The sequence below is a fragment of the Rhinolophus sinicus genome, chromosome 14, assembly GCF_057876585.1.
Source record: "Rhinolophus sinicus isolate RSI-liver-muscle chromosome 14, RSI-T2T, whole genome shotgun sequence".
In the NCBI taxonomy this organism is placed as follows: Eukaryota; Metazoa; Chordata; class Mammalia; order Chiroptera; family Rhinolophidae; genus Rhinolophus; species Rhinolophus sinicus.
The window spans coordinates 145066728-145086252 of record NC_142514.1 but is presented as its reverse complement, the minus strand read 5'-3'; the positions used below and the strand labels follow the sequence as shown (position 1 = coordinate 145086252).

General features: G+C 45.6%; 1 protein-coding gene across 9 annotated transcripts in view; it reads right to left on the bottom strand.

The window, feature by feature from the left end:
• Positions 1-19525, bottom strand: part of PPFIBP2 (PPFIB scaffold protein 2) — a 133808-nt gene that overhangs the window by 92086 nt on the left and 22197 nt on the right. For 6 of the 9 annotated variants that reach the window (XM_019728175.3, XM_019728190.3, XM_019728216.3 and 3 more), the window contains exons 2-3: positions 9466-9564; positions 3100-3314 (exon numbers count right to left, since the gene is read on the bottom strand). In XM_019728175.3, coding sequence (XP_019583734.3) covers positions 3100-3314; positions 9466-9529 — 279 coding nt within the window. In that variant the 5' untranslated portion in view covers positions 9530-9564. Of the gene's footprint in view, positions 1-3099; positions 3315-4502; positions 4578-9465; positions 9565-19525 lie in introns of those variants that run through there. The other 3 variants (XM_019728197.3, XM_088791624.1, XM_019728231.3) reach the window with 3 other exon arrangements.

The following is a 19525-nucleotide window of genomic DNA, read 5'->3' as shown; positions in this document are numbered from 1 at the left end:
TACAAGAGGAAAAGTCCACAGTCACTATAAACTACACAGTAAAGAAGAAAAATATCAGCTATTCTCTGTACTCTGGGATAACTGGGCTTTTGCAGGGGAAGACATTTCAATGAATCTCTTGGCTATGTGTGGTAAGGTCCTGAGCGGAGCTGAGAGGGAGCATTTAAAATAAGAAGGTGCAAAACTGGTCTGCAGCCTAATGAAGTGTTCAGGGAACAGTGGAGAAGGCTCTGTCTGAGAGGTACCAAAGGAAACAAGGCACATGGTGACAGGCCAGCCCAAGGACAGAGTCAACAAGTGACTCTAGAGAGCGATCATGGCTGACAGAAATTGGGAATGGGTAATGTCCAATATCCTATATTTGGTTTTAAGTTTTGTTTTCTGCACTGGAATATTCCTCGTGTAAGATCACCATTCCTTACTTGCAATTCTGAAACCCAAAAAAGCTCTGAAAACCAAAAGGTTTTTTGTTTTTGTTTTTTAAATAATGTTGGTGCCAAACTTATTTGGCAGCAAAACCTGACCTGAACAGGCAGCAGAACATTTACAGTCTTTCTTTATCCCACTACACGTGGATACTCATAAGTTTTTCTGAAGAAATGTCAATGTGTTTCCTGCCCTGTATCTGCTAGAGATGGTATATATTATTACGTGATATATATGCACTATCTCACCTTTCGAAAGCTTAGTAAGTTCTGAATTCTAAAACTCATCTGGACCCAAGGGTGTCAGAATGAGGGGCTGTGGACCTGCAATTTTCTGAGGCTTCATGAAATTATCTATAAACACTGCAGCCTGAGTCAGCAGCACGAGTAGGAATGGAGGGAGGGGTCGGTGTCCACGCCCGGGGGTAAAGCGACCAGAGGAAGGTGCAGCTGTACAGAGCGGTGGGCAAGATGGTCAGAAAGGCCTCGGGAGAAGCCAGGATCAGCACTGTGGAGCTGAGAGTACAGTCACAGCCAGAAGGTCCCTTATGGAACTCTAGGGAAGCAAGGAGGGACCCTTCTGCTAGAGGATAGGAGAGAGAGAACTAACTACTAAAGCCATTTCCCCCCTTGCAACTCCCAACCATGGTTTTAAACAAGTGAGTGGAGAAGCAATGGGGATTTCTATCATTATCAGCACAAGCTGAGGGGACCACCAAGGACTGTCCTCATTTGGGGGAAGAGATGAGGAGCAGGCTTTTAAACCTAAACTGTAACAGGCCCATCTGAGACCCACTCAGTAACCTTCTCCACCTTCCTCTCTATGCAATATCTGCTTGTATTAAATTCCTATCAATGCCTTAACAAATTACCACAAACTAAGTGGTTATAACAAATCAAATGTCTTATCTCACAGTTCTGGTGGTTGGAAGTCCAAAATGGGTCTCACTGGGCTAAATGCAAGGTGTTGATTGGGCTGCGTTCCTTCTGGAGGCCCTAGAGGAGGGTGCGCTTTTCCAGCTCCTAGCAGCTGCCTGCATTCCTTGGCTCTTGGCCCCCGTTCATCTTCAAAGCCAGCAGCAGAAGTGTCGAGCCCTTCTCGAATCACAGTCACTCAGACACTTACTCTGCCTCCTCCCTCCACTGATAAGGACTCCAGTAATAACACTGGGCCCACCTGGATAATCCAGGCTACTTACTCTCCCTATTTTAAACTCAGCTGATTATCAACCGTAATTCCACTTACTACGTCCCCTCTTTGCCATGTAAGATAACTTACTCACTGGTTCTGGCAATTAGTATGTAGGCATCTTTGGGAGGCTATTATTCTCCCTACCACACTGGTATAGGTACCGTGTTCCCCCCAAAACAAGACTTACCCAGACAATCAGCTCTAATGAGTCTTTTGGAGCAAAAATTAATATAAATCCGGACTTATATAAGACCGGGTCTTATACTACAGTATAATAAGACCAGGCCTTCTATTAATTTTTGCTCCAACAGACACATTAGAGCTGATTGTCTGGCTAGGTCTTATTTTGGGGGAAACACTGTGTATTACAGAACAGCAGACAGACAGGCTACATAATGAAAATATTAAATAACACATGTAATGAATGTAATAAAGAATTCTTCTGTGTTCAGAGGAAGGCATGGAGATGAGACTATTGAAGGAGGCTTCCTGAACAGGAAGTAGGCTAGGACATCTGGGATGTAACGTGTAACAAATGACATGGCCTATCAACAAGGGTGTCTCAACATCCTTGGTCTGTGGTTTCCAACATCAAGCCCTCCCTCCCGATTTAGTGGTCCCATTCCTGCCTTCCTAACTGCCTTCCTAACTCTATGCATATTTTCCAATTTTGACTCAGGTTTACAAGGTTCTAGCTTTAGAAGACTGCATCTCAGATTTCATCCTCCAACTCAACTTAGGTAATCACATGCTTCCCTTGGCTCCCCAGGTCCCTCCCTCCAGCCCTCAGATAGATGCATTTGAGATCACCTCCTCAGTGGGCTAGATCCTTGCCTGACCCATTCCCAGATAGTACTATTCTCTTAATGTTGACCAGCTGGTCTCCACAGGGAGAAAGATGGGTAACCAGAGCCACATATTTACATCTTTGGTTACTCATCCACTTCCCTTAGAGACTAGCAGGTGTACAGGTTTGATCTAGAAAGAACAGGAGGAGGAGAGTAAAGAAAGCCACATTCTACTCTACGCACAGGAAGCATTTCTAGAAGGTCTGAAGAGTAGCGGCATCAGTAAAGAAATGACTGAGATGACAAAGTTCTCATCTGTTATAAGGAACAAGGAGCGAAGGGGAGGATACAGCTGATCCGAGGGCAGACACCCCAGCTAGATATTATAACTCAGTAAGTGGTATGGGTAATTCGGGGGAAGGGGGCAGGGAATCTTCTATGTTTGCTCTCCTCTGGCCCAGGATTTAACCCTTCTCAGGAGAGACGGGCTCCATTGGAGTGCACAGGTAGCTTAAGCTGTTTCATTGGGTTCTACCCTCCTCCTGGGAAGGACCACCCTGTAGGTGTCGACCAAAGCTGGATGGGAAGCAAGAAAAGACTGGAAGGTGCACAGAAGCAGTAACAGCCCCAGGCAGTGGTGGCACTTCATAGGCTCCGTGATTATGTTCCCCAAACAGGCCATGGGCCTACTCACCAAGCTCTCCTGGAACCACTCCTTTATGTAGGCAGCTGTGGGGCCCGGGATCTGGCTCAGGAGGGCTGCTCTCTCCTGAGGATGCTCCAGCATCTCCAGGGCCAGCCTCAGGTCCTCGACGAGATGGAGCACTGGGAAGGGGTTCATGTAGGGTGCGGGGGAGGCCAGTCCAGGCTCACAGTTACCATCACTAACATCTGCACCTGTTTTAGTGCCTGGAACAAGAGAGAGGTGGGAAGCTTAGTAAGAAAGGTGGACGCCATGGGCAGGGAACTATAAAGAGCAAAGGTAGTGAAAGGAGAAGGGGAAGGGATGCCTAAGAAGCCTAGACGACCACGCTGACCTCAGCAGAATCACTCACAAAGTAAACTTCACAGAAATCATCTTTAATCCCGGGCTGGACTTGATAGGAAGAAACCTGTCAGAGGTGGATGGCTGTGCCCACTGGGAACGACATACGGAAGCTCATACCCTTACACAACTGGGAAAACACAGCCAGCCCTCACCAGTGACCAAAAAATGCCAGCTCAAACAATGAGATGCCATTCTTCAGCTTTTAGATTAATACACTTGCTTTCCTTTAAGTTAATTGGTAGACTGTCTGCACAGATGGCCACCACAATTCCTCCCTCCTTTGTATATGCATTCCACTTCTCTCATCGGAGGTGGCTCCTGAATCGGGCCGGCCTAGTGACACTCTGATCAATAGAATGCAACGGAAGTGATGCTATGCCAGTTCTGGTGAGGGTTTAGCAAACAGGACTCTTTCTGGATCTTCCCAGTTGGGAGAGCTCTATATCCCCTGACCAGCTCACACTGTTAACCTATCTTAAATACTCTGTATACCCACATCTCATCTCCCCATTATGGGCTATGAAGTCTCCGAGGGCAGAGCCCCTGTCATAGTTAGCGGAGTCCCCAGCACCATGCCCCTGCCCAGTAGAAGTTGAAGCAGAATATGACTGAAAGTCTGCGCATATGTTTGGATGAATAGCTAAGAGGAAGAGTGCTTGGACTTACTCAGAGACCCAGGATATTGGGTCAGCTCTTTACAATTTGATATGTCCCAAATAGGACTGTTTTTGCCTTTCTAAACTCCATCATTAAAAAAAAAGAGTCTGCTTTGCATATTTTTGAAACCAAAACTGGGGCGACACAGTCTAACAAAGGATTTCCGATTTCCATGCCTCTTTCAGCAATAAGAAACACTTTTGAAAATATGGTTTAGACAGCAGAATTTCTAGGGCATTTGGGTTGGTTATAAGGCCAACAGGATAAAATATCTGAAATCAGGCTTCTGCTGGAAAATGCGGGCTGTACGCCACCACATCCACGGTTACACTGCAGGTCTGACGTCTAGTTCCAGGTCCCTTTACTCTACTACGAGCCAACCTCCTACTTACGGTGGCAGTCTCTGGAAGGCGAAATCCACACAGGAGGAAACAATTACCATCTGATTACTGGTTTGCTTTCTGAAACTGCAGGATAGAGGGAATCGTGGATCACAACCCACAAATAAGTCCGTGGCTCTGGGGAGCTAGGAACCTGTTCAAATCCCCCCCCTCCCCGTGGGCACTCAGCACTCTGGCTCCTACAACAATTTAGAGTTGACTAGGGAAGTGCCCTAGGCAAACTTCAGGCAAGAAAATGGACAGAAGCAGAGCAAGACCCCCAAGCTCCTCTCCATCCTGAACACACTCCAATATACACACACAGATACACACATCCTTTTATAAATATAGGATGAGTCAGGCCAAAAGCAGGTCAGTAGACTGAGATTTTTCATTAAGTATATCACTCTGTGGTCTTGGACAACATGAAATGGAAAAACAAGCCTACACATACCTGTATACCAGCAACTATAACAATTATAAATGCATTACACTCATCTATTTAAATTCAAACACTTGAATAATGGAATAAAAGATATCCAGCGCTTTGATGTTATCAAGAGAGACACCCAAAAAAATTAAAACACCGAATGACTGAAATATAAAGCATTCAAAAAGATAAAACTACTTAGGTATTTTGATCAGACTATTAAAAACAGACACACACAGGCACGCACACACATACACAGCCACTGGATAAAATGATAAAAATAAATTTTAAAATCATCTGAATAATCCTATAAAAGATTGAACCATAATATAAATTTTTTTCACAGAGAAAATACCAGACCAAAATACTTTTACAAGTTAATTCTATCAAACCTTTAGAAGTGAATAATTCTAATCTACTTTGTTCAGTATAGAAAATGAAGGAATGCTCCCAGCTCACTCAATAAAGAGAACCTCACAGTACAACTTGTAGATCAGAGGGTGAATGGTGAGTCTGGAATTGTATAACTTGGCAGTCCTGAGTACTACAAAGAACAATTATAAACATTCTCACTGATGAATTTAGATTACCAGTTTCTAAACACAAATTTACAAAACCAAATCCCAGTGTGTAAAAAAGATAACACATTGTGACCATCTCCCTTGGGAATGACAGATCAAGCAGACCCAAAAAGAAAATGAAAAGTAAAGAGGTGATACATCAGAACAACAAAGGACATAGAGAACGATGCCCCAGACAAATTGAGATGGCCCACTGTGTTCCAGCACACATTAAGCATTTTACCAAAACTGACCACAGACGAGGCCATACAGGAAGTCTCAACGAAAATCAGGAACTGTTATTCGGGATATCTATTCCTGTTTCCATATTTCCGTGGGAAGGGAGGGTGATTTCAATCCCCTGCCTCCCCTCATTCAATTTTTCCTCCAAAGGAGGAGTGCCTCTTCTGACGACAGAGCTGAAAGAAGGAATCCTCTGCGAAGCTGCCCATCCCTGGATACAAGCATGATCCTGGGGGATGCTTTCTGAGACCAGCTCTGCCCCAGCAAGGCGGAAATCTGTAGTTTGGGATTAAGTTCAATTTGAGGTGTGTGTGTAGGATGGGTGATAAGCAAGATCCTAATGGTGGTTAACTTTCCTAACCAGTAAAATTAATAATAAAGTTGAAATTTTGGTCTCCCTTTATCTGACCCCTTTGTCTATTCCTCAACTGGTTTAAAACTAAGGAGGAAAAGAAAGGGATTTTGTTCATTGATCATGGTGCTAGGCAGAATCATGACACTATCCCCCCACCCCCGCCCAAAGATATTTTTTATTGTAGCTTTTTATTCTAGCTTCCAGTGTTTCTGTTCAGAAATCTGATGCCATTCTCATTCAGTATCTTTCTGAAAGTTTCAGGATCTCTTCTGTGTTTTTGTGTTGATGTACCTTGGTATGTGGGTAGTTCCTCCATTGAATTGGAGCTTTGTGGGCCTTTTTCATGTCCTCGTAGCTCTGAAAAATTGTCTTGTATTATTTCTTTGATAATTTTCTCCCTGCCATTTTTCTGTGGTTTATTTTTTTAAAACTCCTAGTTATCAAATAAGGACAGACCTCCTTAAATGATACTCTGATGTTCTTATCTTATCCTAATCCCTGGAACATGTGAATGTGTTACCTTAAGTGGCAAAAGGGACTTTACAGATGTGACTAAGGGTCATGAGATGGGAGATTATCCTGAATTATTATCACATGGGCTCTTAAATGAGAAGAGAAAGGCAGAAGATTGGGTCGAGAGATGTGACATGCGGACTCTACTGGCCACTGCTGGCTTTGAAGGTAGAGGAAGGGATCCGTGAGCCGAGGAAGGTAACAGCATTATACCAGCAACAGTGCAGGTAATGGCAAGCTAGTTGTACAGACATAACCCTCACGAACACCCAAAGATACAAAAATACACATACACACACTTTTTAATGCAACGGAATTGAAGGAAACCGTCAGAGCTCAGAACCTTAGGGGTAAGAGAGCATTTGCACTGGTGTTTGCCCTGTAGGCCACTGCCAATTCCCCGATGTCCTAATATCTGGGCTTGAATGGGCCACTTGGGGACAGAAGAAAAAGCTTAGGGCCCGAGCGACAGGAGAGATTGGATGGGAGAGCTCTGCATAAAGCCAGGATGCAAAAGGGCAATATCCTCAGTAAATCAACTAGGAAAAAAAAGAGAATGATGGCTATTGAACAGTGCTTGTCACTGTGGGCCATTTCAACAGCGTTACACAAAGGGCAGCCTTGGACATCTGAGCCTGCTAGATACCTCCCAACTTTCACTCTGATTCTTAAGGTCAAAGTCATAGCGAAACAGTCTCAACCTGAATCTTGAAGTGGAATCAGACAACTCTGTTACTGATGAGTGGTATATAATGATCTGCTATATACTGGTATATACAAGGTCAACTCCCTGCTCTGAACATGGACCCATCATTATAGGCCAAGGCGAATAATCTCAGTCTTGATCAGAACTTACTCGGCCCCTAATCTTTAAATCTTAAAAAACAAAACAAAACAAAACGAAAAACTCAGACACAATTAGAATTGTCAGAAAGGCCCAGACAGAGCAAACTCCTTTTTAACTATCATAAAAACAGTCTCCTCTTTACTATTTCTCATCGATGGGTACAGCTTGCAGATAATCACATGAATAACATCCTGCCATGGTGAAGAGGAATAAATGGCCCTCTGTGTCCTCACCATGGGGTTCTCTGGTCCTATTATAGAAGTGGCCTCACAGAGCAGCCACTGAACCTGTTAGTCCACAAAGTAAGCCCTATGCAAAGTTTGCATCTGTGGCAGTAACTCTGGGCCATCCACAGGGATGTAAATAGGCAATACATAGTTCAATCAATTGCCAACAGTGTAATAATTCAGTTATAATGTTCTTTGCAGGCAAATCACAGGGACTACACAGGAGGAAAACCAGATCAAAGGCTAACGTACTAGAAGCTACAATGATCTTTTGTACTAGAAACAAATCATTTTGACAAGCGTCCTGGAGTCTTTAATAGTTACCGCTTCTCAATTTTCTGGCATAAAGTTCCAGGGTTCTAATCAAATAGTCACACCTGGGGTAGAACTAGTCAGGTTTCAAGAATTGAACTTTACAGAAAGTTTCATTTAAAAGTCCTATCTCTGCTTACAAGCATTTCTTTTTCTCACACCTCCAGAGCCACTGAGCGCCTTGAGATGAGTCACACACTATGGCTCAGGTGCAGTACGTGGCACTTGTGTGTCAGGACGTCCTCTCAGAGTATCCCGGTCCTGCTTGTCTATGGGAGTAATAACCAACCTCCTGCATTGTTTGCATTGATTGGAGGAAGGGGCACTTTCTTCTTGCATTAAATGCTTAGTTACATAAACACTGATACCACGTGCTCCCCTAAGTGTACTATTTTTGGAAAGAGTTTTGGAAAGTAAGCAATATCTAGAATACTACAGAATAATGAATAAAGGAAAATTCCTTGTTATATAGTATTATGATTATGAATAATCATTACTGAAGGAATTGTGTTTGTTTTAGTAGGAATCCATGCTGTTTTTGCAATAATGGTTGCTATTTGGGCTGTGCAGGAAGCCCACAACATTTTCTTCCATTGATGTAAGTGGTGATTGTGTTTTCAGAAAGAGAGAATACAGTTCTTGGGTACTCATTTGAGCACTTTAACAGGTGCAAAAGCAACTGTGTTTTGGTAGTGCTGGCACTGCTTGATAGCGTTTGATTTCAAATTAATAAAATAATAGAATTATAGAAAGGAAGGTTTAAACATTCATACAAAAATGTCATTTCTGCAGGATCTGAGGTGTCACAATGTGGTGCCACAGTTTTGAACTTTCTTTTAGCTGTGCCACATTTTAAGCAAAGGAAGTCTAATGTGTAAGAGAGATGAGAGCAAAGCCACGCTGGGTAAGGGATTGGGAACAAGAACAGAACTGGACCCTCCTCCCAACGAACACTTCTCCTTAGACAGCCGCACAGAGCCCCCGGTGCTCTACTACACACCATCATAAAATCAACACAGGAACGAAAAGAGCCCAGCAGAGGTGAAACAATACAAAACTGCCTCCTGACTCCCAAGCACACTGGAGACCAGCTGGGGAAGTGAGCTGACATCTGCGTTAGGAGGCAAAGCCGGCTAGACTTTGAGTTTCAGCTCGACTATAATAAGCCATGATGTGCTCTGAAGAATTTATAATAAAATCAATCTCATTACACCCAAACTGCCTCGCAGCCAGGATCCAAACTGCTATATGCATGTTATATGCATGTTAACATATGGTACACCCACCCTGTCTCAACAGAGACCTACACTCACACCAGATACCAGAGTTCTAGAAGTCTGTACTCTTAAAAAAGAGATGGTATGCACAATAAAATAAAAATAAATCTAATGAGGGGCTTCTATCTGTGCCAGAAAGAACAGTAAAATGAGAGAAAGCAGTTTCTCAGGTGTGGTGATGAGCCCAGTCGTTAGGACGCCCTGCCTGTACCTGCAATGATCCCGTCCATCTGCTCCAGGGCAGCTTGCAGTGCATGACTGGCATCGGAAGCCATGACTCCTTCTCCTGCTTAATCTCCTCCTTCTCTCACTGAAAATTCAAATAGAAAACAAAGGGAAAATTACAGAGTGTCCCACATTATGCGCACAAGACCACAAAGCCCTCTTATTCCACATCGTACAGCGCACTCTCACGAGAACCCTCGTAGCCGGTGGTTTCTGCCATCTCTATGGCCTCTCCCTCCTGGCATGAGTGCTCTTTTCCCATGAATCTTTCGCAGGGGATCCCATTCGCTTCCATAATGAAAAGTCACTAGGGCTCGCCAGTCACCTGTAACAGTGAGATAGCAATTGCCACTGTTGGCCATCGTTATAGTCCCAGGCTCCAGAAGCTCCAGCCACCACTGGGGAGAAGGTTCCCCTATGTGTGGGTCATGGAAGACATTTAACTGTCTTGTACCTGCATTTGTCCCAAACCTGCAACACTTCCTGGGGCAGGTGTGATCCAGGCTGAGCAGCCTCAACTGCCACTTTTACTTTTCAAATGGCCCAAGGTGCCCCACCTAGGAAGGCTGCAGGCGCACTGCCTTGGGGAGACTACTGTCCCAGGAACCAGGAGCACTGTTTCTTACAGTTTAGTTCTACTCTACCCAGCACCATTCAAGGTGCAGAATTCCATCTTCTGGGGGCTAGAGAACTTCTCCAAGGATACATGGTCCAGCCACTCCCCTAAAGCTGAATCTCCCCTCTAACGGGAGAGATGGCAATTGGTTCCATCTCCAGACCACTCTGCCTCTAGTCTTTAAGCTAAACGGTCTTCCTGCAGCCTCTTCTCATTTTTCATGCTTCCCACCCCCGCCCCCCGGGTGGCAGCATTTGTAATCCTAAGAAGAGACATAGCTCACATCTATAAACTGGAGGCAGGAGGAGCTGTGGTTTGCTCATTCAGCAAAACCTTTGTGCCCAGTGGGCACAGGTACTATGGAGAACAGAGGCACAGCTCCCATACCCAAGAATGGCACAGTCAGGAAACAGAAAGTCCTGCGGGTCTCTGCTCATTTACGCTGTGGAGTGAGGAGAGGCAAGTAAGCAGCCACCGCTAAGTAGCTTTGGAGATGATGTGGATAAGAATGGTAGACCACAAAGAACCACACTGGACTATGCCAGGCAGTAGCAGTTAAACAGCCAGGGTTCAAGCCCAGCTCTGTCATTTACTGTGTGATCTTTGAGCCTCAGAATTCTTATCTGCAAAATGGGGATAGTAACAGCACCTAACTCACAAAGTTGATGTCACAATTAAATGAGGAATTAATATTTCATAGAAAATGTTTAGTACATTCCCTTGCACATAGTGAGGGCTCAATGTGTATTAGCTTTGTTTGTTTGTTTGTTTGTTTGTTTGTTTTTAAGTGAGGAGATAACCTCAGGATGTATTTGTGCCAGAACAGCTCAGTAGGTGAGAGACTTTAAACTGAACTCAGGGCGGGAGAACCCAGACAATCCCAAATCCGTCTTCACGTCTCAGCTGCAAAGTTGTCTTGAGAGGCCTTCCTTGCACGCCTCCATCTAAAGCAGCCTCTTCAAACCACAGCAATCACAAAGCATCTCATCTGTATATTTCTTTCTTTACTAACTGGCCTTGTTAACCCTCTCCATGGAGGCAGGGGGACCCTATCTGTCCTATTCACCCATATGTGCCCAGTACCCAGCAGAGTGCCTGGCACAAGGAAGTTTGTGCGTAAACACTTGTGAATAAAGCGATGGATCCACGCAGCCAACATTCCCGGAACCATGCTGTGCTGTGCACTGGGGGAATATTAACAAATCAGACCTAGTCCCTGTCCCCATGGGCCACACGGTCTAGTGGAGATGACAGAGTATGAACAGGTAATTACGACACAGTGTGAGGCATGCTGAAAGCGGCAGGGATGCAGTTTCCCTGGGTATTGAAGGATGAGTAGGAGCTTTCTCAGAAGATAAAGGGGAGAATGCTCTTCTAGGCAGAGAGGATGGTGCATGAAAGGCAGAGAAGCATGTAAGGGCAGGATGTCGTTGGCCAATGTCAAAATGACTGACAAGACTATACAGGAGTATCCAGTTGCTCAAGATGAGTCAAAACCATCCATGGAATTCACATAAGCATGACAAGGTTAATTAATGAGAGGAGCTTGGGAATCTACTTCAGGAGTCTGGATACCAGCGCACAACAAATCAACTGACCTCAGCTGTAAACATGACAGAGATTTTAAAAAGCAAGCTCTCATATTTCAATAAACGGGCCCCATTTGGGGTGAAAGATGGGGGGCAGTTAGAAGGTGCCAACCCCAGAGGGCCCAGGCTACGTTCCCTGGCAACAGAAGGGTCATAAAAGATGACCCTTGGGCCCTCTGCCCAGTGATGACTTCGTACCTGAAGAAAGCTGGGTGGACCCGTGGGAGCTGGTGTGAAGCAGAGCATGAGTCAAGGGTATATCATTTTTACAACCCAGAAGCCTGGGGCTGGTAAGATTGGGAGCATTCAGGAACCTGCTGTGGGCAGCTGATGAGCTCAGTTCTAGACCTGCTGGGTCTGAGGTGATGGCAGGACACCTGGGTAAAGATGGGCCCTGCCAATCAGTCAGAGGGTGGCTGTGAGGTGACAGTGGGGTACGGAAGAGACCTCTGGAGGGGCAAACATGCCTCTGAGCCCCATCTATGAACACAGACATTCTTTTTGGGGCAGGGAAGCCACGAGGTCACCAACCATTCCCATTCTGGCAGCGAGAGCCATTTTCTTCCCCTCTCATTGTCGAGGTTAGTAACGCATGATGGGACAATCCCTGCCCTCCAGGAACTTGGGGTCTCAGAGGCAGCATGTCATCCGTCAGCATTCAGTGTGTCTGGTGTCTTCTGTGTCTGTTCATCCCCGCAGGACACAGCACCTCCCTCAAGGAGCCTGGGGTCACCAGGGATGTGCGGTTTAAGTGCGGAAGTCCAGAAGTAGCGTAACAGGAGGCCTCCTGGAGAGAAGCGAGGTGAAGAGGACAGACAGGGCATCTGGAAGAGGCAATAGCCCAAAGGGGCTGGGAAAGAGAGTCCATCCAGGGCACACTGCAAAGGGACAAGTGAAATCAGGGCAAACTCCAAGCAGGTGGTGGGGAGTGGAACTGAAATCGTGTTCCCTGCCAGCGAGGGGAGCGATAGCAGACACTGGGGCCAGACAGGGAGTGGATGGTGGAGGAGCAGACACAGTGTGTGCCCTGGGGACGCTGAGGAAGGGTGACCCACCAGCACAAGGAGGAGAGGAGCCGGCAGAGGAGGATGTTGCTGTTAACATGCTCAGCACAGTGACAGTTGTTATACTGACTGAAAGCGTTTTCATTCTCTCTGGACACTTGGACTATTAACAGAGCCCTGCATTTGACCCTGATGAGCAGGCAGGCTTCATATACCAAGAAGCTGGCTGACCCCTCGCTACAAAGATAAGGCAGGGAATGCTCTCCAAGAAAAGGTGTGGTCCGTTCATCATCCATCCTTCCCATCACCCACAGGCCTCTCTAGATGCTGTCATCTTCTTACTTGTGACAATGTCTGCAGCTTGGGCTCCCCCGAATACAGGACTTTACCTTCCCTCCTCTTTGTTACCAGCCAGGGAGAAAATGACACCCATAGCTGTACGACCAGCCAGTGAAGAAGGAACAGCCATGTTTTAGAATGATAGTGTCTGGTGATACATGCCATGGCCGCAGGAACTGCACCACACAAAGGCCAGATTGGATCCTTGAAGTTGATTAGGGTTCAGGATTTGTATGTGTTCTGAAATTCAGAAAATGAACCACAACTAGCTGCCCACATCTGGTGCGCTCTGAGGCAAGCAGTGATGTAGATACTGTATTGACTACTTTTGAGTTCAGCAAAGGAGAATCAGAAGTAGACAGTAAGCACTGATTAAGATAAGTCCTGCGGGAGTAAACCTGAACATACCCCTCCCACGCTGAATTGCAAGCTTCCATTCCATTTCATAAGCTACTTTTCTCTCAGTAAAAGTGGTTAGGGTTGCACGTGTTTTGGGCAGGCTCGCACCATCCTGGATGGAGGAAGGAATCAGGAACATTTCCAGGCTTCCTGATTACTCCTGCTCCTCCAGAGTCTCCTGCATCACAGCTGGGTCCTGACTCCTCGGCAGCTGCATCCAGGCGAGGGCCAGTGTCCCCGAATAGAAGGCAAGGCCTGGACAAGGAACTTTCAGGAAATACCCATCACCACCAAACATCTTATGCCTCCCCGTTTCCTAAGTGACCAACAGGTGGTAACGTGTTAACCATATCACAACAAACTGAAGTCTTTTCCTTATAATTTGCAGGTCACATCTAAACCACAGCTGCTCTGAAATAGTTATCTTAAGAAATAAGAAATACCTCTTACTATAGGTCTGTAAACTTGGGAAACAGCCTCTTAAAGGATATGGGAAACTTACCTCTTTGGGGTAGTAGAGCAAGAAGCCATTTACAGCATTAAAAATAAATAAATAAATGGAGGACGACATACAAAGGAAATTGACGGCAGTGCCTAAATCCTCAATCACAACACATATCAACCAATAACAACTTTCTTTTTAAAGGACAAAGAAGAAAGAACAAAAGGATATAGCCAGACAGTCTTGAGTTAAAACCTGGGCTCTGCTGCTAATGGCTGTAGGTCTTTAGACAAGTTATTTAACCTCTCTGAGCCTCAAATGTCTCATCTATAAAATGAGTATAAACCAATCTCATTGTTATAAGGGAAAGTGAACAAGATAGACCTCAGGTAAATACAGCAGGGTGAAGCCAACCATCTCATTTAGCTACCCACTGAAACAACAGTAAAGGAATCTATTTTCAAAAACACAACCCCACAAGGTCGTGGAGAATGTGACTGGAGACAGAAGGGCGATGCCATGGTGACAGTCACGCATTACGCAACAAGCACGAAAGGGCAGCCGGTCCACGCTGGATCTAATGGAAACTGCACTGGCAGAATGGGAAGTGGGGGTGGAAAAGTGTGAGTGAGCAGTGGGAATAGGCGTGGAAAGAGAGCGATTCCTCATCTTCTAGACTGGGAACTCAGAAGTCACTACATAGGACAAGCGCAGAAAGTAGCAGAACAAGCATTGTCTTTAGTGACTTGGATAAAAAACACTAGAAGAATTTTTAGTGGCTGCATCTAAGGAAGAGCAATGCGGATGGGGAGGTGAGGAAATGGCTGTTTTAACAAGTCGTATACAATTATCTGACTCTTTAAATTGTGTAGGTATATAGTCATGATAAAAATAAAAATAATCAACAAGATTAAAACAGATAGTAGTGCGGTGTGCCTGGCACAGAGTAGGGATTCAATTAATACGCGCTCCTTTCTCCTCTTGGGCAGGTATCTGTTCATTACTAGCTCAGAGTTGATCCAACATTATCTCACTTAATCTCCATATGCCAATCAGTAATTACTCTCCCCCTCTTACAGATGAGCGAACAGATTAGGCAACTTGCCTGAGGATGCAACCGTTCTTCCTCCCATTTTCCTACTGTCTCTGAGATAGGAATCCAGTGGAGGGTTTTGAGCACAGGAGATCTCACTTCCCTTTTAAAAGTAATGCTTTGGATGGAAACAACCTAAGTGCCCATTGATGGATGAATGGATAAAGAAGATGTGGTGTGTGTGTGTGCGTATACATACATACATATATGTATGTATATGTATAGCTATATATATATAGTATGTATATATATATAGTATGTATATATATAGCTATTATATATATATATACAGTATATATATATATATATATATATATATATATATATATATATATATATAGCTATTTAGCCATAAAAAGGAAATCTTGCTATTTGCAACATGGATGGACCTTGAAGTGTTATTCTAAGTGAAGTCAGAGAAAGACAAAATACCATATGATTTTACTTATATGTGGAATCTCAAAAAGCAAAACAAACAAACAAACAAAACCACTCATAGATACAGAGAAAGATTCGTTGTTACTAGAAGAGAAGGGAGTTGGAGGGAGGGCAAAACAGGTGCAGGGGATCAACTGCAAGGTGATGGATGGTAACTACCGTGTTTCCCCGAAAATAAGACCTGGCCGGACCATCAGTTCTAATGCGCCTTTTGGAGCAAACATTAATATAAGACTCAGTCTTATTTTACCGTAATATAAGACCTGGTCTTATTATTATATTATATTATTTTCGGGGAAACACAGTATACTTACAGTAGTGACTACTATGATGTATATAAATATTGAATTATAATGTTGCACACCTGAAATAAATATAATGTTGTATCCCAGTTTTACACAATAAAAATAATTAAACAAATGAAAATTAAAGGAAGGAGCACTTCAGCTGCTGCTTGGAAAATGGACTGGGGTGGGGGTGGGGGTGGTGGGGGTGGGGGTGGGGGTGGTGGGGGTGGGGGGGTGGGGGGGTGGGGGGGGTGGTGAAATCAGGAGATCGTTTTTGGAAATATAGTCTAAGATGCCTAAGGATACCTAGGAAGATATACTGAACAGGCACTTAGAAATACGAGTCTGATTTCAGAGAGAGGTCAGGGCTGCAGACAACAATCTGGGAGCCGTCTGCATAAAGATGATATTTAAAATAACTGCATGAAGTAACTTAAGGAGTGTAGACCAATAAAAGTAATAATAATAAAAGGAAGAGGCCCCAGACTCTCTAGAACACTCCAATGTGCAGCCGTCACGGTGAAGAACCAACAACGACCGAGGAGGAGCAGCCCGGAGAACTGAGAAAGTGGAGCCCTGGAAACCCAATGAAGGGTTCAGGATGGAGGATGCAATCATGGGAGCCACATGCTGCTGAGTCAGACCAGAGACTGTCAACTCTCCAAACTTCTGCTGGTGGTGATCTCATCTGCCCCCACAGCCTCACCTGTGCCTGCATTACCTCATCCCAGCCGACTCAGAGGCCTCCTACCGGAACTGGTTGCGGACCTCCAAGCAGCCTCTCCATTCACCCTGCAGTCAAGATTCACCTAACTCTGGTCCTCAAACTTTGGTGTTTCTCAGAGTCACTTGGAGGGCAAATCAAGCACAGGGGCCCAGCCTCATTTAAGTAGCAGATGGCCTTACCTTCGTACTCTGACCTAGCTCCACAGGTGAATCTGAAACTGCCCAAACTGATCAGAAGAACTGCAGATTGAATGCAAACACAGTTCCAACTCCACACTCTTCTGCTTAGAAAGCCTCCAGGTATAATTCATATCCTTTACCCTATGGACTCAAACTACTTCCTTGCAACTTTAACTTCCATCATACCCCTTTGCAAACCTCTGCCCGTCCCAACTAAATGTCTTATCATCAGTGGACAGATTATAATTGTTAGTTAACTGACCACACTAGTTGCTTTCCTGCTTTATGCCCATGCCAGCAGCCTTCCCAGCTAAATCTCCATCTCTGCAAGCCAGTTTTTCTAGGAAACCATGCTTGATCTTGCCCACCTAAATGTGATTTCCCCATCTCTTTAATCTTCTAGGAAAGCAATGAAAGCAGCTGTCCTCAGCCATCTCCCCTGCAAGCCTTCCATGTGTCTGGGCCACTGAGGTTATCCCCCACTCTGCAAGCCCTGAAGAAACCTTTGCAGATTTACGGATAAAACAAAACTATTCATCATCAGGGGGAAACAAAAGCGGGGAAGCCAGTGAAGACTGGCAGGGGGCGGTGGCAGCAGATGGCCCACATCCCTCTCCATGTCCTCAATACTCTGTGACCCCAATGGATGGTCTTCCCCAACATATGGTGCTCTCCATCCTACCTCAGTGATGTCACCACAGTGGCCAAGCCGGAAACCTGGGCGTCATCCCTGGCCTTCCCTTCTCTCACCTCCAGCCAGTTAGTCACTGTTTCTGATAAAGTCTCCTTCCTCACCCCCTGTCAGATCTGTCCCCTCATCTTCACCTTCCCTGCTTCAGGCCACATCATTTCCCATCAGAATGACTGCAATAGCTTCCTGACTGGTTTTCCTGCCTGCAGCCTCCCCTCCCGTCTCACCCTCGCACACACACCTCTTATCTTCCACACTGCTGCCAGGAGGACGAGTCTAGTTCACAAATCCCATCAAGGCAACGCAGCACTAGCACAACTCTTCACCTGCTTCCTATCAGCCAGAGAGGAGGCAAAGAACCTATGAGATTGTCAAGACTGTGCGCTCTACAGTCAGGCCTGCATTTGAACCCATGTTCTTCTCATCGGGGCAACGCCCTTGGACAAGTGCCTCAACATCACTGAGTTTCATTTTTCCTATTTATATGAAATGTGGGTGAAAATACACACATTGTGCGATTGTGGAGATTCAGTGAGATTATGTATATGGAAGTCCTTGGCACATAACTGGGAGTTTGCAACCATGGCAGTAATAACGCTCTCAGCCATACATGGCCCCCACCCTGAGTACCAACCATCAGACACAACAGCCAAGTTATTTTCACACCGTCCGCTTTCTTACTCTGAGGCTTCTTCACCATGTAATGTTTTACCCCAAGACCCCTATTCCACCTACTCATTTCCCACTCCTATTTGAAGGCTCAGTTCCAGCATCACGATTCCAGGAATCCTCTCCCATCCCCCACATGGAAGTGACTGCTCCTGACTCTCTACCCCCACAACAGACTTGGATCACAGCACCCGGAACTCTCTGGAGAAATGGCCACTTATACGTGTAACTCCTTTGTCTGAGTGGTAAGCTCCCTGTGGGCAGGGCCATGTCTCTGAGCCCAGAACTCAGCCCAGGACTTGGCACAGAGCAGGTCGTCAGCTCACAGATGTTGAATGGATAAATGGAATGACACATCTGCCTGAGGGAGGCAGCTGGAGGCTAACCAAGGACAAAATTCCTCTCCATCTGTGGATCTGTGAAAGTTGTCTGCTTCCAAAACACAATGGGGCAGCTAGTGGATAGACATTCCCATTCTAAAACAGAGAAAACAGAAGGAATAAAGAGCTCACTGGTATAAACTGGAAGCTGACAGGCTCCCAGGGATGGAAGGCCAAGTCTGCCCAGGCCACAGGCTGTCCCTGGAGCTGTGAAGCCTAACCGAGGTCCTGCCCAGTCCTGAGGTCTTTGTCCTCACAGGGAAGGCCTGACAGTGAAGAAAAGCAGCACCCCTGGCCTCTGAGCAGTGGGAGGGCCACAGACACACACCCACTTTGTATCCAGACCACGGACAAGGCCACAGGCATTAACTTTCCATAGGAACAGGGAGCCAGACACAACGAGATATCCAGTCATAACAAAGGGAAGTCAGAGCAGGACAGAGGAACCAGGATGCTGAGAAAGCTGCTATCAGAATTGCTGAATGCCTTTAGTGAGTACCTGAGCCTAATACAATAAAAGTGAAGAGGTGGAGCCTTGATTTCTTTTGTCAGTGAACAGAAGCTAAGTAGCCTAAGAAAAACTGCACAGGAGAAAAGAAAAGAATGCCACTGAAGGTGAACAAGCACGTTTAACTTGTCCCCATCTAATCATGGTATCAGTGACTCCTAATAAGGAATGTTTGTTTAAAGCTTTCAGCTTCAATGTTTTTCACACACAAGGGAGTGTCTCTCACTCCCACCTAAACATCCCAGATCAGGCTGTTCTGAACAGTCAGCCAGTCAGACTGAGGCCAGTGGGAGCCAAGATCCATCAGAATTGATAAAAGGGGCTTAGCTAGGTGCAGGCTGGCAGTGCCGAGGGGTGGCAGGGGCCTAATGCAATATTTATTGCTTAGCATCTTTCCCCGCTGTGCCAGGTTAGTGAGTTGTATGCACGGTGCATTCCCAGCCACGCCCTGTTAGGCGAGGTCCAAAAGAGCCCAAAGAACACTTGTGCTGGAGCCCAGCTCTACCAAAACCGCTGGAAGGAGGCCTTTTGCTTTCTGGCTTTTCCATTTAAAACCCATCCCAGCTCATCACATGTCACTCCTCCTCCACCAGCCTCCTTTGGCACATCCAAACCCAGACGCTTCCACTTAAGCACTTACCCAAAAAGCTCAGGCCCTCTCACCAAGCCACAGCCCTTTAAACAG